Source organism: Apostichopus japonicus, chromosome 15, assembly GCF_037975245.1.
Source record: "Apostichopus japonicus isolate 1M-3 chromosome 15, ASM3797524v1, whole genome shotgun sequence".
NCBI lineage: Eukaryota > Metazoa > Echinodermata > Holothuroidea > Aspidochirotida > Stichopodidae > Apostichopus > Apostichopus japonicus.
The window spans coordinates 1,936,244-1,960,989 of NC_092575.1; the positions used below are offsets into that span (position 1 = coordinate 1,936,244).

General features: G+C 38.6%; 2 protein-coding genes and 2 long non-coding RNA genes across 4 annotated transcripts; 2 read left to right on the forward strand and 2 right to left on the reverse strand.

Moving 5' to 3' along the window:
* Positions 1-4,208: 4,208 nt before the first annotated feature.
* Positions 4,209-19,470, forward strand: LOC139980812 (S-crystallin SL11-like). Its single transcript, XM_071992757.1, has 5 exons — positions 4,209-4,453; positions 11,297-11,389; positions 12,338-12,450; positions 13,265-13,375; positions 13,795-19,470. The coding sequence occupies exons 1-5, from the start codon at positions 4,321-4,323 to the stop codon at positions 13,975-13,977; spliced, it is 633 nt and encodes a 210-aa protein (XP_071848858.1). The 5' UTR covers positions 4,209-4,320; the 3' UTR covers positions 13,978-19,470.
* On the forward strand, positions 4,979-10,371 carry LOC139980819 (uncharacterized). The gene is made up of 2 exons (XR_011797709.1): positions 4,979-5,198; positions 9,757-10,371. It is a non-coding gene; the product is annotated as an uncharacterized lncRNA (long non-coding RNA).
* On the reverse strand, positions 7,462-11,288 carry LOC139980818 (uncharacterized). Its single transcript, XR_011797708.1, has 2 exons — positions 10,485-11,288; positions 7,462-9,288 (listed from the first exon to the last, which is right to left on the reverse strand). It is a non-coding gene; the product is annotated as an uncharacterized lncRNA (long non-coding RNA).
* Positions 19,471-19,607: 137 nt separating the features above from the next.
* On the reverse strand, positions 19,608-23,847 carry LOC139980806 (uncharacterized). Its single transcript, XM_071992750.1, has 4 exons — positions 22,791-23,847; positions 21,884-22,194; positions 21,378-21,566; positions 19,608-20,755 (listed from the first exon to the last, which is right to left on the reverse strand). The coding sequence occupies exons 1-4, from the start codon at positions 23,049-23,051 to the stop codon at positions 20,644-20,646; spliced, it is 873 nt and encodes a 290-aa protein (XP_071848851.1). The 5' UTR covers positions 23,052-23,847; the 3' UTR covers positions 19,608-20,643.
* Positions 23,848-24,746: the final 899 nt, after the last annotated feature.

Consider the following 24,746-nt stretch of genomic DNA (forward strand, 5'->3'; position numbering starts at 1 on the left):
CCGCTTCGCAAGTCAGAAAACCCCTTTTTCATTTCCAAATGAGAAAAAAAAATCTCATTTGGAGCACCAAATTGCATCTAAGGCCAGGTGAAAATACAAATTAAGTTTACAAAATGCAGTGAGTGTTGTATCAAGAACTGTCATTCATTCAGTGGCGTAGGAAGGTACTTTTGAGTGGGGGGCTGAAGACTTATGGCCGGCCTGGGGGAGGGGTCTAAGGAGAGGGGGTGTCCCCCTCCCCTTTGGATTCTTTTGCATTTCCAGGTGGCCTCAGATGCAATTTGGTGCAATATAGCACACTTCAACACCCACTCCATTTTGTAAATAATTTTGCATTTTCACCTAGCCTTAGATGCAATTTGGTGCTCCAAATGAGATTTTTTTCTGATTTGGAAATGAAAAAGGGGTTTTCTGACTTGCGAAGCGGGGGGTAGAATGATACTTCCGCCCCCATATTTTTCACTGGTGGGGGGGGGGCTGGCGCCCCCAGCCCCCGGTTTCTACGCCCTTGCCTTTCACCTTGTTGGTTTATTCTTGGTTGCAGAATTCGACCCGTGGTGACCTCAAATTACCTTTGACAAGCATTTTTTTGTACTGTGTATGATGTACTCACATACCAATTATATGCATGAAGTTCACTGCATGTGAACTCTTCTGTAGGTTAGTTTATCTTGTTATCAATTCTTGCGCAAGGCATCGATTTTGCAAGTCATCGCGACAGACTTGTCGACGAAATTAATAACAATAAATAATAACAATTATTATTAATAAAAATAAAAATAATAATAATAATTATATAAATAATAATAATAATAATAATAATAATAATAATAATAATAACAATAATAATAATAATAATAATAATAATAATAATAATAATAATAATAATAATAATAATAATAATAATAATAATATTAAGATTTCATATGCACATAATTAATATACAACATCAGTTCTATTTTGGTGAGAGACACTGATAGGTTCATTAGTTAGCCTATCTTTCTATGCAAGCAATATTGCCGGTATTTCATAACAGGCTTTACACGTATACGCACCTTAACGTATTACTATGAAGATAACATGGAACAAAGTACATAACAGATAAGCGGCGATACGATTTAAAAGTAGCCACGTAAAGCAAATGAAAAATAAAAGACAATAACAATTTGTAAAAAACTTCTAGCTTATGCATTGATGTTACAAACCGGGGTGCTTAATTTAATTTCTCAAGGAACGTTCGTCAGTTATTTGTTAGCAAAATCCGCCCACGCCTTCCCTTGCCACGCCGCCTACACCTCCCGTCGTCACCCCGCCAACACCACCCCTCTGCACCCCGCCAACACCTCCCGTCGTCACCCCGCCAACACCTCTCCTCGTCGCCTCCTCAGTTGTCAATGATCAATGACTTGTCAGTGCATGCCTACAGTTAGTCTTATAGCAAATACACCGCACATCTTCGGTTATGTTATTAGCAGTTGTTTGTACCAATGCTCACAATGCACATATAGGCCTAAACAAACACTCTACACAATACATTTGAGACACCTGACCAAGAATAACGAATATATCTTTGGGTAGTGCGCTATTTTGGGTTATATTTAAAGGAAACGGGCATGTTGCGAATAATTCACACACAATTAACGTTTGTCTAAATTCCGTGTAAAACGCACAGTGTACTTTTAAATTTAATTACGGAATAAAGCATTTTACTGGCGACTGCTTGATGGGTGCATAACTGGCCGGCCATGATTTTGAAACTACGCCCCACCCCACTCTCTTACATTATCGCCCTCGTGAATTCACTCTAGCGAAGATTTACCAAAAGCACTCTAAAAGTACATCGAAAAAGTACAAGTGTTTCAATACATACGTAGCTTAGGATTGGAAGCCCCCCCCCACCCACCTCCCTGTGTCTAAATCCCTTCCCTCCTCGCAACTGGCTGTGAATATTTTTGACAGCGTCTGGTACGGTAACTCTTTAAAACGGAAAGAAAATACATCAATGTGTATTATGACGTGTAAATTTGTGACGTGTAAATTTGTGACGTGTAAATTTGTGACGTGTAAAATTATGACGTGTAAATTTGTATAGGTATAATACCAATATGACGTGTAAATTTGTGACGTGTACAGTGGCGACACCAGACTTTTCAGTCTGGGGGGGGGCACAGGGGGGCACCAGCATTTGATGGGGGCACTCAGGTGGATACGTATCGCCGTCCTGGGGGATGGGTCTATAGGGAGAGGGTTCCCCTCCAGACGCGGCGGAACGGGAAAATTATTGGGGGGGGGGGCTAATGTGTAGAGACTATCTAAGCGGAGCGCCACCATCGGTTGGCGCGGAGCGTACAAGAAAATTTTGGGTTTTTCAAACCCCCAGATGGCCGGAAACGGCACTTCCCGAGTGTTTTATGCTGCGAATACCTAGCCCTAAAATATGGGTCTCAGCCTGCAATTTCTCAGATTGCACGTAAAAGTCTGTAAAACATTGTAATTTGTATATTCGATGGTGTTTTAAGAGAGTAGCTATTACTCGTAGTGTACTCGCAAAGACTTTTTTGAGTGTAGTAAGGGGATGTTGGAGAACTGGCTGAAATGAAGCAAGTCATTGGCCTAAGACGAAGTTGTGTTGCGCTTACCGGTACTCACACTCACTGCTTCCACTTTTCACGGGGCGTGAAGACGTGGTTGGGGTGACAATGTGGTCTATAGCCAGGTGACGGGCCGAGGGTCCCCCAGCATTTACTAAAATTATTACACCTATATAGTATACGTGTGCATCGGATAGATCGACAAGTATGCATTGAAAAATGGGCAGATGCACGTTTCGGAGCCTTGGTAAATATTGGGGGGCTTATCATACATTTGCCCCCTCAACTTTTTCATTGGGGGCTGAGCCCCCCAAGCCCCCGGTTCCGCCGCCACTGCCCCCTCCCCTTTGGAAAATTTTCGCATACGGAGGATGGGCTAGATGCAAAATGCTGCCACATTTGATGCTAAATTCGATCTGAAGATATCTCCAGAAATTGTTATTTTTGAAGTAATGATTTTAACAACGCGCAGAATTTTGCAGAGGATATGAACCACATGCTGTCGATATTATTCCTAACCCTATCAAAAGAACCTACATTTGTTGAATTAATGTGTGCATGACCCCCGACTCCTCTCTTGTCCTTCTCTTTTTCTCCCATTATCTATTAAGATGTAACAGGTTCCAGCATCGTTATTGGCTCCTATCAGGGATCTCACCATGCAATCCAAAGTTTGATCACACATCGAGTATGGCTCAGTATGCAGGTATGAACATTCGCCATTTGTTCCTAAAGCATCTGACCTCAAATGACCTCTGCACCCCCTACACAACAGGGTTAATATATGGGTCCAGAAATATAGGCAAGTATGGTGCCTGCGGACCCTCACATTCTCACATTTCGTCAGCTCCTAACCTGTCAAACTCAGACCAAGGCAACATATTGCAGTACCCTCCCTTCTCACAGTCATGTAGCTCGCGAAGCGGACGTGTATATCAGCTGGTATGGCGTGAGCACTGACACATTCAATGTAAATATCGACACCTGTTGTGATGGCGCGGGTTACGACTTCGATACCTGATGTTCAAGGATAAACTTTTTCATTTTTTCGTAGCTCATTTGAAAAAAATACGAATTACTGTGCTTAATTCTTTGTCCTTATGAAAAACCAACTCAGATGATGGGAGTTGAATATAACAAAATATATATATATTTTTTTACCAACCCAAATCTCAGATGGGGGGCACTCGGGGGGCACTAGGTTTTCCAGGGGGCACGTGCCCCCCTGGCCCCCCTTGGCGACGCCACTGGACGTGTAAATTTGTGACGTGTAAATTTGCGACGTGTAAATTTGTGACGTGTAAAATTATGACGTGTAAATTTGTATAGGTATAATACCAAAGTTTATATCGTATAGTCAGAATAGATTGCTTAGCACAAATAAATCAAACACAAACGCACTGCACGTGTACAAACAAACTACGTCAGGAGTTTCAAGTCCATCGTTAATATAAGAAATGCAAGTCATCCAAAGATTTAAAGCTGAAGTAACGCTACTTTTTTACACCTAAATGCTTCAATTGCGCTACTTGTATTCTTCATCGGTAAATTTAAACCATCACACAATACTCCTTTAATATCAACAGTAGCAAAGTGCAGGCCTTTTGTGTTTAAATATAGAACAGTACGCGATCTGGGTTAGCTCACTAAATCTTTGTCACGCACCGATTCAAGATTCAAGTCACTGGTTTGAAGAATTCTCCAATCGAACCCACATAACAGTGAAACAATGCCTACCTTTAAGCTATCTTACTTTGACTGTAAGGCTAGGGCCGAGGCCATCCGGTACCTGTTTCAACTTTCCGGTACAGAGTTCGAAGACTGCAGGGTTGAGAATGAGAAATGGACTGAACTTAAACCAAGTAAGTAAATCGGATTTATTATGCTTTATAAGTATTTGGTCCATTTCATCTGAGATGCATATAAAGGCACAAAGGTATTGTCAGGCAATGTACCGCGGAGAGGGAAACATCCCCACTCTTTGGAGAAATTCACCTGCAGTATGAATACTTTCTTTTTCTTATTAAGAAAATGCAATTTTCATGAATAAAAATTATCCTGTTTCTATATTTGTAATTGAAACATTTTTTTTTTTCTTATAAGAAATGTCCAACTGATCATAACGTTTCGTGCCCCTTGCATATTCAATTATCTCCCTAACACATGAAGGAACTGATGGGGAGGGTGGAGATGGGGAGGGTGGAGGTGGGGAGGGTGGAGGTGGGGAGGGGGGAAGTGGCGGAGCCAGGGGTATTGGTCAGGAGGGGCGAGAATGGTCTATAGGGGCGCTTTCCACCCTATCAGAGCCGTATATAGAGAGAGTTTGGCCAACCATGTAACCGATTTGGATTGGTCGAGAGGGAAAACGGCCACACAGGGAGGTAAAATAGGTCCACTTGAAAACTTTATAGCAGGCGACACGCATACTCACAGTGTATAGACTATCGTTTGTGTACACGAAAAAAGTACGAAATTATGAAAGAAATGGTGCTGGGGATGCTGCAATCGGTCAGAACATGGATATTGTTGTTTGATTTTCCTACTGACCATAAACGAAGAGGAATTTTTTGGAAGTAGAAAGAACAAGATGGAGATCTAATGAAAAAAGTCTGTGTAGCCTAGGCCCATACTAGCCATAGGCCCTAGTGTATACGAGTAATGTACAAGCAATGCGAGAATTTTACGTTCAGACTGGTTTCTGTAATTACATTCATGGCTATTCTCTCTCGTTTTACGATCCACAAATTCGATTTCATGATGCCAGCTCTCCTAATCATAGGCATGGCAGTTTCAGTCGCACATATAGTTATCCTAATTCCTAGTTATTGTATGCCTAGGCTATGCCTAGCCTAAAAAAGTATCACTTTTAGTTTAATGTAAAAGGGTGGGCTAGCCTCTAGGCATCACGTAAATCCCTAATCCTTAGTTAAGCCCGAAGCATAAGTTAAGCCTGGGCTTAGTTAGACCTGGACCATTCTTGCTTTTACTACAACTGTTATAGCACATTACATAATATGGCACAGTATAAGGCCCAATTAAACTAGGCCTAAGGAAAACAAAGTAGCCTAGGCCTAAACTAGTTAGGCTAGGTCTATACTCATTGGTAACTTGTGGGTTGTGTACACATACAGGCCTAATTATATAGACCCTTTTAGTATGCCATAAACAAGTGCCCAAATGGTTAAATGATCTTGGTTTGTGTTAATTGTCAGCATTGGCCTAGCCTTTTTAGGCTAACATGAATTCAGCCTAATTTTTTCTTCTTCAAAAGTATAGCCTAGGCCTTGGTTTAATTTGGATGCAGTCAACTATCATTTATCAAAGTACTGTAGCAGGGGCCTAGGCTACATTTCAAAGACCACTAGGCCAAGGCTAATTATGGTACTGGTAGCCTAGCCATAGTCATGCTTATTGCAAAGACTACCCTACACTCTTGTCTTGGTCACTGAATTATAAGAGCCCTGTCACCACATGTTGATAAAGAAATGTTCAAACTATTGCGTAGGCCTAGCTTAGACAATGCACGGTTTCGTTTGACTGTTTTAAAGGAAGACTTTAAAATTTAGTGTTAACTGGTATTTCATTAATAAGCAAAACTGTCTGTGCATTCCAACGGAGTGCAAATTAAGAGGGGGGGGGGGGGATGCAGTATGATACACCTTTCAAGTTTTAACACATTATAAATGCACTTATGCCAGAAAGTCATTGCATCAGTAACTCCTTATTCCCTTAATTGACACCCACATTGACGAGTGAAGTTAAAAAAAATCTTTTTAAATTATCTTTAGACAGTAAATTTTAAGTCCCTGAATTTCAGGACTTTTTTTACAAATCAAAGGTGACATGTGCTCTGAAGAAAAACTCCTAACATAAAAAGCCACAGTTAGCAGACTGTGATAAAGACGAACCTGGTGAGTGACTACTAGACTGAAATCCAGTTCCAGCAACCACAGCAATAAAGTCTTTGTTTTAATCAATGCACTTGTTTGTTTGAAACTTTCAAATGGACACTCAATGACAGTTGGTTAAGATATAAGGTTTTACCTTCATCATGGAGAGTTGAAGGGAATCTGCCTCATCATCTGAATAATGGACTCAAGGATAGCAACAAATCATGATTGGATAATGATTTTGAGCAAGTAAATATCTGGCAATTTGAAAGTTTGTATTATTTTTTTACATATTATTCAGGCTTGGGGCGATTACATCTGAATGTAATCGATTACGATTACTTCAGAATGTATGATTACGATTACGATTACAGCCTAAAGTTGAAGTAATCGATTACGATTACATTGTAATGTAATCGTGATTACAGTCATGATTACATTGTGGTTACTTGCACAATCCTCTGCATATCTGTTTAATATAACTCTCTGCCGGGAAATAGGGCAATGAAATAGGGCAAAGGAAGGGCATTTACAGTATATACGGACAAAATTGTGGAAGTATATCTACAATTCCTACCAGGCATTACACATTTATGCCTAAACACGTTTAAGATGTGTAACCCATAAGTCCAGTAAAAAATACAATTTAAACAGACAAAGAGTAAACAGACAAATACTAAAGTAAAACAAATGAAGATTTTCATGCAACACTATATCTTGTAAACTAATAATTTCTGCATAGCAGCAAAACTAAAAACTCTTTTACATTATAACACCAAAATAAAACTAAACAGCTTTGAAATGGGACATTCCAATGATTCCACAGTACATGGGACATGGAAGGCCAAAGTAAAAGTAAATTATTTTCATCAAAAAGTGGTCAACTCTGGTAATGAGAACAATAGACTGACATAAATAGCAATGTGCTTTCAATAGCTGCTACACCTGAGCCTTGTGGCCCACTGAACATGGCAAATGGATTTATTTATCAAATTTACTTACTTAAATGAATTTAAAGGGTGTATTTTGTCAGCCTGACTGTTATTGTTTGTTAAGTGTTTAATATACTAATGAAATAATTTTCTATAATCAGCACACCATGTCAACTAATGTCAACCAGTTGTGTATGCAAAAGGATTGTGAACGCTGAGAGGCAGCATTGAACAGAATAATTCAGATGATAAAAAATCCTTGAATATGGTGATCAAATCCCCAGTACTTCTTAGTGTAAGTTTATTGTGCTAGAGAATTCTAGAAGCAGGAACACTTCTTTGGTCACACTAAAAGCCAATAGTAAGAATTTGTTTTAATCATTTCTACTGATTTTGCCCTTCTCATTCAAATTTCACTGTAATCATAAATGTAATACGATTATGATTACTTTGCCCTTGTAATCGATTACGATTACTTTGTAATTTTCACAAAAGTAATCGATTACGATTACTTCAAAAAATGTAATCGATTGTAATCGATTACGATTACCCCAAGCCTGATATTATTTAAGCTGTTTAGCTCACACACAAGCAAATGATCAAGTGACAACAACCGATGCAGTATATTTAAAGGTACACTCGCCCTAAACCGCATGCCGCGCTCTGAAAACGTTTACTTTCCGTTGCTTGCAAGTGAAGTTTTTTTTGTGTCGCTACAAAATGCAGACAGTAATGAAACCTGATACCTTGTTATCTGTTATCTAGACCTGAGATGTCCACGCTGCTATGTGCACTGTGTTGTGGGTAATGACCGTGATGTTTGTATTGACTGTACACTAAAGTCTATTTACAGATGGTAGCAAGCTGTGTGTGTCTATTCTGGGATCAACGGTGGTGTCTAACACTTCTGTTACACCGCATTCGAAACTAGGTCAGATAACCGGCATGAGACGTTTCTTTGTGCGGGAGTCTTCACATCCTTTAAGGAGAAGTATTTATATCCCATTAATAGAGAAAGAATTATGTTTCAATTGGTAGCATGCAACTTAAAATTTTGCAAACATTAGATACAATCAAACAATAACAAGGTTAATTTACAAGGTAATCTACTGCCCTTTATTTCACATTAGTCTGTCACATCAGAAGGTCACAGCTTTCAATAATTATACAAACAAATTCCCTTGATGGGTGCTTCGTTAGATTCCTGCAATTTTCAAGTATATCAATGTTATAAGTTCTGAATGTGGCAATGTGGAGAAGCTTTGGCATAATCTGTGGATAAGACTGCCAGACTATCAAAAAGATTCCACATCCATGCAACTCCAACTGCTTCCTTCACCTCCTTGCAGATGTACCACATGTCCAAAAAAAAGTCAGCATTGGTTCATGTAATTAAAATCTGGCTTCCTCCTGAGCTGGCAAATACACATGAATTGTCAAGTACAGAGGTCAGTGTGAAACCACTGAAAGATCTTCTCAGCTTTCAAGAAAACAAAGATTTGAAGCCAAATTGACAGAGGCCACACTGATACCATTCCACTCTCATAAGAAGAAGGCATCACACACACTTCATTTTGCTTCTGCGATGCAGTGCCTGGTAGACTGTGAGGGTCACCCAATGGATGTTTTAACAACTGCCTGGTTTATAGAGCTCTGCAACAGATAATTCATCCTGATGTCTAGTTGTCATCCTGTCATGGAATTGAGCAAGTTGAACCCACTTCAACACAAAGCAGCTATTGAATTCTTGTCTAGGTACTGTCAAATCCACATCACCATCATTGCTGGTTCCAGCTACGCCGACCATAATAAAAGAGTACAATGAGGGTTTTTTAATTCGCCCAACAGAGCTTGCATTCCAGTACCTTTGGGCAGCTGAAAAGATATTCAGAAATTGTTATATGAGTGTGTTTGTATGCATGCATATGTGTGATTTTCTTGCTTTACAGAACAGCTCCATTTTGATAAGCTATGTAACGTGGAAACCTGCCAATCATATGTTTGAAATAGGACAGGCTGAAACGATTCTTAAATGAAAAGCTTAACGACTTCTTGCGTTTTTATACATCACTGTTCAGGTAAGGCCAGTAAGGGCAGTATGAAGAATAAGTAACAATTAATAATTATCATTATGGCCATTTGCTGTCTGCATAATAACAAACTGAATGATGTCATAAGCCCTGTGCTCAGTTGACAACACTGACAAGTAGGCACACTATGTCAGTGTGATCCATTAAAACCTTATTAAGGACATGACCGTATAGTATATATGTTAATGGAAAATACATAAGCTACAACATACACCAGTATTCAGTTGTTGCAGGGTTTTTTTTTTCTCGACAGACCCATTCAATCTGTTGCACCTACTATAGCCTAGTAAGTACATTCCTGAGAAATTAACACCACAATATCAGTTTTAGGTTTGTCCACAGACTCCCAACTATTGCTAACTCCTACACTCAAGTATATAGTTTAGTTTAGTAGAAAAAAAGACCAGGAGAGACATTCAAGTCTCCATTAAGGACCCTAAGGCTATATGAGAGGAATACAACCAAGGACATCAAATGTCATACCCAATTACAATGCTTAATGTACTCATCCAAAGCATTTTTAAACCCATTCACACTACTTGCAATTCAACCTTCTCAGGCAAACCATTCCATCCATTCACAACCCTTGTATAAGTTGTATTAGACTTTAGAGAAAAAGTTATGCCGAATATTAATCCTACTATGTAACTTCTGGAGTTTAATACAATGACCTCTGGTACAACTACTTTTTGGCAAACCTGAAAAGATCAGTGAAGCATAAATTGTCATTTTATGTGTAGGCTTACTTTATTTAATTGAAGGATCTATTAATGTAGGCCTGATGCTATAGTTGTACGTCTGTAATCTAGCCTAGCCAGGACTGTGATGTGTGCTTTTCGTTTGTATGACTAAAGTAGGACTAGTAGTATGAGGCGTAAAATAAAACAAGTGTAATGACAGGTTTTCAGCTAGTTTTCTATGCATTTCAGGTGTGAAGATAAACGTAAATGTCATTAACTAACGCATACTCTAATTCATTACCTGATATCCATTTTGTTCCTCGTATGCCTGTCAAAATCTGACATTCTGAGTCGCTTCGTTTGTTCGCAACGAGCACAGTGTGCAAAGCTGCTATATATTGTGTGTGGTGTTTTTCGTGTTTCGCGCAACTGGTAACGACAACTGGACCTATTTTGATGCCCATGGTTTGCGTGTGACGTCACAAATCGCCAGTTGGCCAAACTCTCTCTATATACGGCTCTGCACCCTATCTAAGCGGAGCGCCACCACACGTTGGCGCGTAGCGTACAGAAACTTTTTGAGTAAAGATACCCCCTAGATCGCCGGAAATGACCCTTTCCGGGCCTGGCTAATTTGCAGAAAAACGAAGAATAAATAGGTGTCATCGCCAAATTACACCAACAAACTGTGACAAATGTCGATAGGTAGATGAGAGCGCAATAAAAATGTCAATAATCGCGAATAAGTAAAAAATGGTAAAGAGCTGAAAAGGGCGCCAGCAGTCCATTTGAGTCCGTCAGGGGGGGGGGGGTGGCATCCTCCCCCTGACTGTATGGACGCTCCGCCATTGAGCGGGGGGGGGGGGGCGTGGGAGAGGCGGATCTCAGACGATGCTGAGTGTTATAACAGAAAGCGCCGATTGGTGAAGTGAATTGAGGGACCATTTGTCAAACTGCCACTTCAACCCCCCCCCCCCCCCCCCCAACCCCGGCTATACCACCAGATCAGTTTCGCAAGAGAAAAAACATATTCGTGAAATAATGCCTCATGTTCAAGAAAATATTGGATATCATTACCAGCGTTTGCATTCGCTAACTTATTAACCTCCACAGAAATTGAACTTGGTCAGCTCCCTGTTCTCGAAATCGATGGCACAGAATACCCTCAGAGCCGTGCTGCCTGCAGACACCTATCACGGAAATTCGGTAGGTGACACTTTTGAGCACGTTGTTGCTATATCATAATATTTCACGTTGTTTTAGTTTATTTTGTTCTATACAATACAATTCTCTTGAGAAATGTTACGAATAAGTTTGCATAATTATTTGCAAAATACTGCAATATATATATACATGGCAAAGATTGTTCACTTCCTAGAGCAGAAGTGCTCAATACATAGAAGTAGAGCGGCAAGCCTACATAATATAGTATACCTGATACGGTAACTTACAGCTTGTCGTTACTCGAGTTTCACGCCTGGGTTGCGATTGTCGGACACCTGGACGCAAACGATCAAGTGACCTTATTTCTTCATAGCACGGATGGGTGGTTTGTTACCATGGCTACCCATTAAAATGCTTGATATAAAAGGATACACGTATGGATTTATTGTTATAGGGAATCATACAACCCCTTGTCACTTTTCGTCACAGACTGACCCACGCAAATTTGTTTTCTTTTCATTGAAATTACGTCAGGCTTATTATACTTAATCGATTGTAGAAGTGTTTTGATCATAGCATTTGGTAAATATAAAAATATTCATATATATCAATCATATATATAATATCAGTCAACTAAAATGACTTTCTCGATGTGAAATCTCAATGTGAAATATCTGTCACATGACACCGATTTCACGTAGTGTGGGGGTGGGGTGGCTACCGCCCGGGACTCGGCGCGATTAGTTGCCACGGGCGAGTCTGTATGGAGGAGTCAGGGGAAAATAGCGCATTGGTTCTTAAGATAATTAAAGTAAGGACAAATGAAGAGTGCAAAAGGAAGGGATGTGGGAGGGGTGCAGATGACGTAATTGTACCGGGGTTCTTTGACGTGAACGGACGTATTTATATTAATATCACACCGCTGTTTATTGATCGTGAAGACTGTGAGACGATTATCAGGACGTATGTTTTGATTTGATTCCGAAACAGGGTTCTATGGCAAGGACGACCATGAAAGGTTCCTAATTGACATCGTCTGCGAAACAGCCGATGATCTTTGGGAGGAAATGTACAGAATCATTGAAGCAGAAAAGGAGAAGAAGGTATTTATCATAATAATTGTCCTTTTTCGTTCAAACGACGGTGTGATGGGGGCAGGGGGAGGGGTAAGGGGAATTAAGAGGGTTGTTTATAGTTTTTTGAGAACACTTAAATTTTTTGTAAAAAGTACTTCCTTTATTTAGCCCTCTGCATGTAGCCGTTTCGAATGAAAAAAACTGTAACCGACCTAGGCTGGGGATAAGAAGAAACAATATATTTTCCAACTGGAATATTTAAATTTCACTGACACGGCCAACAAATTTTTCCCAGTACAAGGGCGTAGGAACCGGGGGGGGGGAGCTGGGGGCGCCAGCCCCCCCGGTGAAAAATGTGGAGGGGCGGAAGTATCATTCCGCCCCCCCGGTTCGCAAGTCAGAAAACCCCTTTTTCATTTCCAAAAAAATCTCATTAGGAGCACCAAATTGCATCTAAGGCCAGGTGCAAATACAAAATTAAGTTTACAAAATGGAGTGGGTGTTGAAGTGTGCTATATTGCACCAAATTGCATCTGAGGCCACCAGGAAATGCAAAAAAATCCAAAGGGGAGGGGAAACCCCCTCCCCTTAGACCCCTCCCCCAGGCCGGCCATCAGTCTTCAGCCCCCCACTCAAAAGTACCTTCCTACGCCACTGTCCCAGTATATATATCCAGTTGCATGAGAAAGCTTTGCTGTACCATGTGACCGTATCATATCTCTAGCGAAGGGAATGCCTTTTTTAAAATAATGGTTCCTAAAGATGCCAGTTATTACCAAATATTATAGTTTACGTCGGCTAGTGTTACAATTTTGTTCGTCTTTCTTTTGCCCATGTAAAGCGCGAGCTGAGGGAGACGTTTAAGACGGAAGGTGCTCTAAAGGTGACAGCCAACTTGGAGAAACTTCTGAAAAAGAACAAAAATGGCACCGGATGGTTCGTCGGTGACGGTGTAAGTAATTCAAGGGGATGAGTTGTCCAGGCCTAATTTGCCTACGATGGATCCAATTAATACGAGGATTAAATTATGCCGTAACTTTATGTTGCTTTTAGCCAATGAGTTGCCCCATATATTTTACCACGAATTGTCATTCAAACTACGTCAGCCATCATTAGATGTAGCCTATTGGATGAATGAGAGGGGGGAGGGGGTGAGACATTTAAGATTAAAGAACAGGAACTTCTTTTACTGATTATTTCACTTAAAACTTAGAATAAATTATAGCAAAAAAGCATGATCGCAATTATTTAATTTCTACTTACCCCCTTATCTCAGGCCATGTCGACTATACTTAAAATAATCCTCATGTACAAAGTGCAAGTGACGTCACGAAATAATGATTGTACATGTATTCTTTTGCATGTTCACAGATAACTCTCGCCGACGTTATGGCATTCAACATGATCTACGACTTCATTCCATCCGTCTTAGAAACGGAAGAAGGAACGTTCGATCTCAAAGACCAGGAGGTACTCAAGGCGTTTGTCGAACGTTTTAAGTCCAATGCGAAGATCTCTGATTGGCTGAAGAAGAGACCGCTGAGACCATATTAAAGTGTCACCGGCCAATCAGATCCACTGAAATGTTTGATTCACTGAGACGGATTATCTTGATAAGATAATTTTCATGTAGACTTCGTTATCTCTTTGGGTTCCCTGCACCCAACTACAGCAAAATTAGGTACTGAAATACCGCACCCCCTGGGGTAGTAGTTGCATATTCATTTTGTAAGAAACGGATAAGGAAATATACTTTCACATTTTTAGACAAAGATTTGATATCCCACTACTGCGATTCACACTGATGATATATTTATTATATATTAATAATATATTAGAATATAGTATATAAGTGTCTATATATATATCCACTAATATGCTATATTATTAGTATGTAATAAATATATACTAAAATCATATATATATATATATATATATATATATATATATTTATATGATCATACATTATCCTTGAACTCGTATCGAAAAATGGAAGGATTTTTTAACATTGAGAGACATGCATGCGTCCTTTATCCTTTGATTCCTTCCGGGATATGAAGGAAGGTAAAGGACAGTATGTGAATGATCATTGTGGAAAGATGTTATTGATTTGATCAATAAATATATCACTTTTAATGCCTTTTCATTTGCTTCAATATTTCCAGTAATCTCCATTATTTCTGCGCCTATAGAAGGCTCGGTGAATGTTTGTCAGTGACGTGCACAAGATTTCATACGTGGGGTGTCACCCCCTCCCCTCTCAGACTGAGGTTACTAAAGAGGGGCACGGGACCATTTTGGTGTAGACGGAATATAAACTTACTTGACGAATAAGTTACGGGTATTGGCCGGCTGCGGGTTTGTTGAATACGAATCTCCCCGTTTAGAATGAAAATTAGTTTTAGAGTTAAAATATTGCACTCGGAGATCCAAACGCAAAGTTGTGCTCATAAATACTTTGAGCAGATGGAGATGGGACGGGAAGGGAGGGGGGGGGGCACTGTGACACGATCCGGACAGAACGTAAGCAGACTGTCTAGAATACAGCCTTATGGAGAGCAGGGCAACTGTAGAGAGCTTCGAAATCCAAACTTATGTCGGATGGTTTTCTCAAAGTGTGATAATTTGTCTATCCCGACGCCCCCCTCTCTACCACCACCACCCCTCCGCTACTTGGGACTGCATAGAGTCCCCTTTACAAGAACTACTACTAACTTGGTTACATCCCGATGGCTGAAGATTCATGATTGCGTTACTGTAGAATGAATATTTTAGTCAAAACTACATTTGGTACCTCAAAAGAAATGAATATTTCAAATTTGGAGATATTTGGTAGAATGTATCAAGAAATGTCATTCATTGAACAGGAAAAAAAGAGACTTTGTTTACCTTTATAATTAAACCAATTACCCACAGAGGTAAATATTATTACCACAAGAAAAACCCCTAATATAATGAAGATTTGAGATCTCATGCAAACGTTCAAAGTGTGTCACCATTTCAAGGATAACTCAAAAAGAAGATTATAATAGCCCTTAGTAAAGAAATGATATCACAAACAGGGAGGCTTAGATGTACACTTCTGGAAGGGGGTGATACTCCCAAGGGATAAAAAAATAAATAATAATATACAAAATGTTTTTGAAGTACAACCAAAACACCTCTTTGAAGGGGGATTTACCCACCCCCCTCCCCACAAAGGAGTCAGGCTGCCTCATCCCTCTCCTCCTTCCACCCAACTGGCAGGCAAAGTATTAAAAAATCCTAGTGTACAGTACATTAAATATGTAAATCGTATTGGCGGTACAATGTTAACACTTGCAAATTCTTCAACAATATTTCAAACGTTGTAAAATATAGCACCATTTTGCATCTAGGCACTCTGCATTTTAACAAATGTGTCCCAATGGGAAGGGCACAACACATCTTACCCCCCCCCCCCAAATCAATCCAAGAGATGGGGTTTTGGACTAACAGTGTGGATATATTTTTTCTTCAAGATAAACTTACAGTGTTACATTACCTGCCCACCAGATTATCCCTGTAAGTAATCTGATGGAAGGATTAAATCAGAAAACAGATTAAGGAAAAGCTGACACACAGACAACATTACGACACTAAACTACTAGGAAAAAAAATGCAAATGTCACTTCTTCGTTTCTTATTTATTTATTATAGATCAGGCAAGCATTGCAAGGTACTGATTAATTAGTACCTCAAGTTATGACCCCCATATTAAAAATACCAAAACAAAAAATTTGCACTGTAGCGCAATTTTCTACATGCAAGCGGTGGTTATGATATATTGAATACTTGAATAAAATATAAACCAAAATTATTAGAAGTGATCCTTCCAATTGAATATCGGATCAAAGTGGGACGAAAATAGTTTGTGAATTAATGACAGCTGATAATAGTAAAAGTGAAATGAAATTGATAACGAATATATGCTAAAATTAATATACATCATTCAGAATATAATATAAGCATTAACATTTAAATTCATGTTAGCAGTGAATACATTAAACAATGTTCAAATTAAGAGACTCCAGGAATTATGGCAAACTGGTTAGAAACACACTATTAATAGCAATTCTGCCTTTGATGGGTTGCACAATCACAATAGTTATTACACTGTCAGTTTCCCATTATTACAGTAATTTAGCTTTGGAACTTCTGAATGAATTGTGTAATTACCATAACCAGAGCAAGGCATCAACAATAGTTTATCCTCCCCTATCATTACCCCCCACCCCCCCCCCCCCCATCCTAACCTTCTCCGGCCCAGAGCCGATGTCTCTCTCCCTCTCTTTCTCCTTAAAAAGTAAAGTTTTTCTGCACTAATATATCATAGTATTCAAGATATGATATAATTTCTCAAATTCTGCAAAGTTATTATTTACCGATGTATAAAAGCATGGTTAAAAGTTGGTAGCAACAACGTGGGTTCTATTGCTGCTAGCAAACCCACATATCCTAACAGTATCTGCATATGTCTGGGATGAGACCGAGCCGGGGGAAAAAAATCTGAAATTTATCTATCGCCGCCCTGGAGGAGGGGTTTAAGGGGAGGGGGTGTCCCCCTTCCCTTTAGAAATTTTTTGTCAGGTAAGGAGGGCTTAGATGCAAAATGGTGGACTCTAGATGGAATCTATCACATCACGTAACTCGCCAAAAAAAGTGTGGAATTTCTGCTTGTATAATTTATCCATTAGCTTTTTTGAACCAAAAAAAGGCTTTTTTGCTTGCTTTGTGCTTCTTGATTCCACCACTGGTCAAATTCGGTGTTCCTTCCCTTCACAGTCCAGCATGTTCCGCCAAAAAAAATAAAAATAAAAATAAAAAAATAAATAAAAAATAATAAAAAACGCGAATTAGGAGAAAAAACGCGAAAATGAAAAAAAAAAAAAAATCGGAAATCCGCGTTTCCGCGGAAGAGTCTCATGCCTGATATGTACAGTATGTTGCTACCAAACTACCATTCCATGCTTACTGTATCTCCACTTACAGACGGGACTGAGAGTTAAGCAAACAAACAATCAGTCATTTATTGTCATGTCGTCTTTATATCTAGAGTACAAAGTATAACAAGAGAGATTCAACGGTAAAAATGACTGTAGATATACTAAAATATTTATTATTTTAAAATCTACCACCACATAGTTTTCATATTCCAAATACAGGTCAAAAATTTCTCAAAATCCATGATAATCTAATGTTTTGTTGACCACTGAAACCTTGGAATTCCTTGGCTGTTTTTACTCAACAGGGGAATTCTATTTCATTGCTTTTGACTCAAATTGCTATGTTAATAATTAACTTTACCATCAGATAACAGTCAAATCCCTGCCATACCATTCAAAGTGCACAGTCCACTGTTTAATCCTTCACGTATAGCAGATCTGCTTAGAATACTAACGCCATCTTTCTATATGCACTTTATTTGACCTCCCAACTTCCAGAATCTGCTTTGATATATTATCATTAATCTAACTACTGGTGCCTCACAAATTTAATTAACTGACACCCATGGTTCTCTCTGATATATTAACTCTTTGACCACTGCCTTGATGAAAAATTTCATTGAATATAAAATCTCTATACACTGAATATCACATACTGCAAATGTACTCTCCCATCCCATTCCTTCCCCTCCCCTCCCTCCCTCCCCTTGACATTTGACCTCAGACACTTACCAATATTTAACAGCTTTCTCCCTTATTTGTCCAACAAAGCATCACCAAATTGTGAATGAAATTTACTATCTTTTTACTCCTGAAAAAATTTCATATTATTTACAGAGAAAAGTTTTGGTTTAAACTGAGCAAAATGTCTCATTTGAAATTTGAATATTAACTTGGAAACTGGTAATAAACAAATAGGAAATAAGACTAAAACAGCCTCTTATGCCAATTTTGAAAAAGAAGAAAATTGAGGAAAGATGAAAACCTAATAGCTGCGTTCTGTGACACCCACTAAAAATACAGTACATACACGTGCATTATAAACAATGTTTTATAAATCGTTTACATATTTTGAAGCTACTTACTACTGGAAGCTTACTGAAATATTACCGTGGCCAATGCTTAAGACTTGTTTCCTTCATGAACAACTTGCCTAGCTATAGATGAATGATTTTTCCAAGTACATTTTAAGATCCACGCTTAACAAAGACTAAAGTTCAAGAAGTATTACTCTAGTATGGCATATTCATGTATCACTAATGAATGCAATTTTGCAGTGAATTATTTTCTCAGTATATAGACTGAAATGTTCATTTTTTCTTACTTTCTACACTACATATCTATTTATAGCTTATTGAACTTAATTTTACGTGTTTCGGACCGGGCTAACCGAAGACATATTTCTTGAAGCAAAATTGTTCTTTGTAAATTCCAATATTAAAACATCACTGACTTGAATACTTTATTTCAAACTTACAGTCAGGCAATGTTAACAAACATGTTAACAAACACTTGGTTGAGAAGGGGGTTGGAGGGGGGGGGGAAGGGTGTGTGTGAGGTTACTGGGTATTGGTTTGTGTACACTCTCGAGTCACATCAAGAAAACCCTGTAAATATGTAATATAAACGTACATAAATTGACAATAGTCTGTCTCCCTCACAGGTAGAATTTGTCAAATTGTTTCGGTGAAAATGTGAACTGAAGATAAACAAGAGACACCAACATTATCCAGAGGATAAGTTAGCATTCAGATTTTGTGCATTTTCAAAAGACAAATTTCAGAATTGCCTGCCACTTTCTTCACATACTCAGCTGGTAGCAATCTTACCAATGCAGTCACTTTGTATCACACAGCCGCTGTTTCGATGTCATGTATTGGCTGTCCCACCCATTATTATCATTATGATGATTATTATTATTATCATCTTGAGAGATTGTCTGAAAGTTCACTTTATTCTTTGCCATCTACATCTCAGATTGTTCTCTGCGTGTTTGTTCTTTTTGGTATCTCCATTTGCTAAACACTGATTTCAAATGAAAATTAATCTGTTTTAGTCTAGCACACTAAAGTTCGTTTTTCTATTTATATAATTCATTCAACACAGAAAACAAGTAGTACACCAAGCTCCTTGTTAATTGTTATAATTGAAAACTATGTCTTTTACAGTGTACTGCCAGTCTTCTAGAACCTTCATATTTGTTCACAAGATATTAACAAAATTATTCCTCCTTGGCTCGAAGAAAACATGCAGTAGATTTTGCTCCTCAAAGTCACATTTTAGGACTCTCCAGTGTACATAGACACATCGAACGACAGGTTAAACAAAAATCAGCCCATCCTAGGCTAATAGTTCCTTATTGCACATTTAAATAAACATACCAGTGGCTCAAATTATACTGTACACACTCATTCATACCTTGAAGTAGATGAACATATTAAGGGCACCATGTACTCCAAAGCTGACACAGGCCTACAGTAGTTTCTAACATTCTTCACATACTCACGTACAGCAAAATATAACACAAAGACCCTCAGAGTAAATAAAATAATACATTTTTATACAAATAAAAAAATTGTACTGATCTTAACCTCAGATTGCACACCTACAGTAGGAATATTTCTTATGTTAAATTTTATTACAGTAAGTATTATTTAATGGAATACTTCAAATGTTCCAAAACATATTAAGCCTACATAAAAATCTATTACAATATTTAACACTCTTGTAGCACAAACCCAAAATAAAAAGTTCAATTCACATATTTTCCAAATGGCAGCAAAGTTCAAAGTTTTCACCTTTCAGTTTTGAATATTCCACCAAAAATTGAAACCTACATAATGTACCTTAACCCTGCATGCATACTATCAAAAATGAATGAATTTTAAAGTTGTCCAGCACTTTTATAATGAAACAAAGAGAAGATACCTGGAGAAAAATGCACCAAAACCATATTTAAAATTAATTTAAAACAATACGTTTCATTGTAAAGCTACTAATTGTTGTCATTAATGATTACATGTTACAGTACATGTCTACCACTACTTCTCCACTCTATTTTCTCCAAATTTGTATCGTTTAATATTTTAGCTTCTAAAATTCATGAAACCCTCTACCTGGGCTTTAAAACCCTGATTATTACTACTAAGCTTGTCATACCACAGGAAAAAAATGACAATCTTTCTTAACTGGCAGAAAGAGCGAATACCTGTTCAGCTTCCTGAATATATTTCGGGGGCATCCGACCTTTCTTTTTCTACGATGACTGCAGCCTTAGACTTCTTCTCAAAAAGCTGGAAGTCTGCCTTTTTAATGACTTTGTTGGCTTGTCATCATCACATTCATCATCTGCAGTGGTCTCGTTGTGGCTGTGGTAGGATGGAAAATATCTATCATTGGGAGAAGTACATACTGTAGCTTCCACAGAGATACTCATTAAGCACCATTTTAACTCATATGGTGGAGATGAGGGGAGGGGGGGGGGGAGAGGTGATAAAAAAGATAGGGGGTTGTCAATGTCTGTCTTGTAGTCTTATTCTTAATTTCGATAACTAATGAGAACCTACTGAATGGGTTAAAGAGGATCTAACTGGAAGATATGAGAGTGAAAATTTTTCTTCATATTAACAATGGTCATAATTTTCCTCACTTCATGTGAATTGTAAAAGGGTGGTAAAGATATGGGGAGAGGAAGAAGAAAGGGAGGCTTTCTTCATTTAAAAACAAAAATTGTTTCTGACATTCACATACCACTTAATAACTACTGAAGTCTGTTGCAAATCATCTTTAACTATACAGTACTCTATGGGATTAACTGTGAAGTACTCTATGGGATTAACCGAACATGGGTACTCTATGGGATTAACTGTTAATTACTCTATGGGATTAACTGTACAGTACTCTATGGAATTAATTGAACAGTAATCTATGGTATTCACTGTACAATTGCCTACTCTATGGGATTACTGTGCAGTAATCTATGGGATTTACCTCTCATTGGCCTTGATGCTATCCATTAGACTTGAACTCATTTTCTCAAATGTAGCCATCCCTTGGTTCAGTGCCTCCATCCTGTTAATGACCTCTTGGAAGGCCGCTGATGCATCAATGCTCATGGAACTAGTCTCCTCACAGTCCTCAGGACTCGCAATCTCCGCACAACTTGGTGCATCACTGACCCTGTTAGCAAATGGGGGAGTTGTGGGGCGAGGGAGGAGGAAGAGAAAATATGAAAACTACACTTTCTAGTACACTGTGTACAGATTTACCAGTACTGTATAACAATGAATTAAATGCGCTTTGTGCTGTCAAAGGTTACTACATTATACTTTGCCCTTTGAAACCTTTTAAGTGGCCTCATTGAGAGGGCTGGCAAATCATTCATAAAAAATTCCAAAAGCTTATGTTTTTCTTCAGGAATTCATTTATATACATACAGTATATATTGACTAGAGTACTACATGTATGTAACCAGTTTACGTGACATTGATTCTAACCTTGAAACGGGAGTTCTTGGTGACCCGGGTTTCATTCTGACAGGGGTTTTCTGCTTGCCCGCTATCCTCGCAGATCTCCTGCAACTTTTGCTGTATGGGGAGTCAAAAATTGATCCGGGGGTGACATTATTGAAGTCCCTGTAGATCATCCACCTTGGACTTTTACCGTTGCAGCGACTGTTTCGCAATGTGGAAGGCGTTAGTGGGGAGTTGATTTGGTTTTTCCTTGTCGATGGGGTGTGCGGTGTTGCCAAATTTGCAGCCCACTGTTGTTGTGATGATGGCTTCCACCTGTTGCCGGGAATGGCCCTCTGAATAAAAGAACAATTTAAAATACTGTCATTACACCATCTCTGCCCAAGACCAAGACCTCCAAACAAGGACATGCTTTATACATTATACATTATATCTAGGCTACAAGCCTTGCCGTTTAGTGTCTCTGCCACAGCTAAGTATGGTAGGGAATGGTGTTGATAACCTGGTTAGGATAGCATGCTGACCCAACTTAAGGTGGAAGTAGAGGTTAATTTGTAATTTTGCTGATCATTTTGAACAACGGCAACTCTTATTCTTGTACGCCTTGTCTAGGCCTTTCATTAAGTTAGGCCTACAAGTACAATGTTGTCTCTTTCGTCTTAATATAGCCAATATGAGGTTAACAATAACATTTAAATGTTATTGAGCATAACAGTACAGACTAACTTTAGGCGCCAAGCTGATTTAAGCATTAGTGTTATTATTGGGTAGGTAACTGTAGACTTAGGCATAAACTAGTCGGTTCTAAGTAGTAAGATTGAATCTATTCTAACGTAAGGCAATGTTAAAATTTATAAATAAGAGTGTCTGGGTGTGGCCTTTGTAAGAAATCTGCATTGGGACCCAAAGTTCCAACTGTCACATAGCTTACCGATTTAAACGATCCCCATGCTCTCTTTACTCCACGAAGCTTTCGCCCAGCAGCTTCTTTTAAATTCCTTTTACCACTCCGGTTAAAATTCCGCAATGGCAAACGGCCTTCACTCCTCTTTCTTGACATGCTCAGCAATAGGTCACGATTCTCTTGTTCGTCCAGGTTAAAGATGCTGGCATTGGCATCAGCCTCCATTAATTTCTTTCTTCTTTCCATAGGGTGGACGGTTGGTGTATTTCTAAATGTCCCTTCATCCATTTTATTTGAATATTTAACTGATCTACCGGGTGCACTTCAGAGACTTCTACCGATTACCAAATTGGGTTTTGTTGTTGTACGTGTAACTGTTAACCGTTAGGATAGACGGCTATTGTGTACTGGACTAATCTACGTTATGGTAGTTACTGTCAAATTTATGTGGGCACTATACAGTGTATTGTGTTTACATTTTCAAATTGTCCGGTAGACCATATTAACATTAAAATGGCCTATCCCCATAATGGGTAAAAGTGGTTTACGATGTTAGATTAATTTGCAGAGTTAATGTAAGAAAAGTGAATTACTTTGAAAATAAAATTAGAATATAAGGTACAAGAAACTTTTTGTATGTTTTAACAATAAAGAAGTCGAGCTGCAATGTGTTATTTCGATAAACTTCATGTATTCCCTACACCACAAGTAGTAAGGCCTTCGGCGGCAGGTGTGTCAGGTCAACGGTCTGTGCTGTATGGCGCGCCATTTGTACTAACACGGCATTAAAACAAATGTCGTTTCCCTGCATCAAGTCGAAACTCATACTTTAGTTTAGTTTAGTAGAAAAAAAAAAGAATCAGGAAGGACTCTCAAGTCCCTATCCAGGACCAATTAGGAGAGGAAAAAAAACAGAAGACACAAAAAACCAGACCCGATTGCAATGCCTAAAGTGCTTGTCCAAAGCAATCTTAAACCCATTCACATTATATACTTGCAAGTACAAGTTTCTCAGGCAAACCATTCAACTCATTCACAGCCCACTATTAGATGTCGAATACTTATCCTACTTTGAAACTTCTGGAGTTTAAGGCAAATGTATTATGCAGAACATTTATGTTATGCGGGCAAGTGGATATGATCAAGTGTGGTCAAAGGTCAAACATGTTAATCAAGTTTTATATTTCGAAGATCATTCAGATTCAGCAACAAATACTAATATTATATTGCGGCTTAGGTCGGCACTCGGCTCTATCTAGTCCTATATATGACGATACCATGAACTATATTAGTTAAAATGGTACGCTAATCATTAGTAATCTTCATATTTCTATTACAAATCCAGTATCATCTGTCATAATATATGACACCGTGTGATCTTGTTAAAACAAGCGACTGACGGTGGTTATCATTTTATGATTACATACGTGCTAAATGATAATCTGACCTGAAGTCCGACGAGGAGAGGGTGATAAACTGTCCTTGAGGAGAGGGGGGGGGGGTGGTTGTCAAATAAAACTGTCGTTAAATCAACCAACTATATTGAAGGCACTGTCTCAACTCACACATATAACAATGCAAAGCGAGGAACTTTCTTCAGATACTTTCTTCGGAGGCACTGAAATCCATCATTTTATGATTATTCTTTCTTATTAAGTGGTAAGAAAAAATACTCTGGCTGAATTTGTTCATATTCTGGATTTGATTGCTCACGATTCATTGAAGTTAAAATGATTTCAAGTCGTACCGAAATTACTTTGATAACGTGCATAAACAAGTACGCCATCCCTTATCACAAACTGTGTTATGAAATCCACTAACCATTTCTATCTGGAAATTTAACAAAAAAAAAGGGGGGGGGGGCATGCAACCATACATGAAGAAGAGACCAATGTAAGTTTTAACACCAACATAGAGTTGATTTTGTATAGTATACGAACTGTTATCAAGGTAAGGTATGCAACGTACACTAAGTACAAGGAA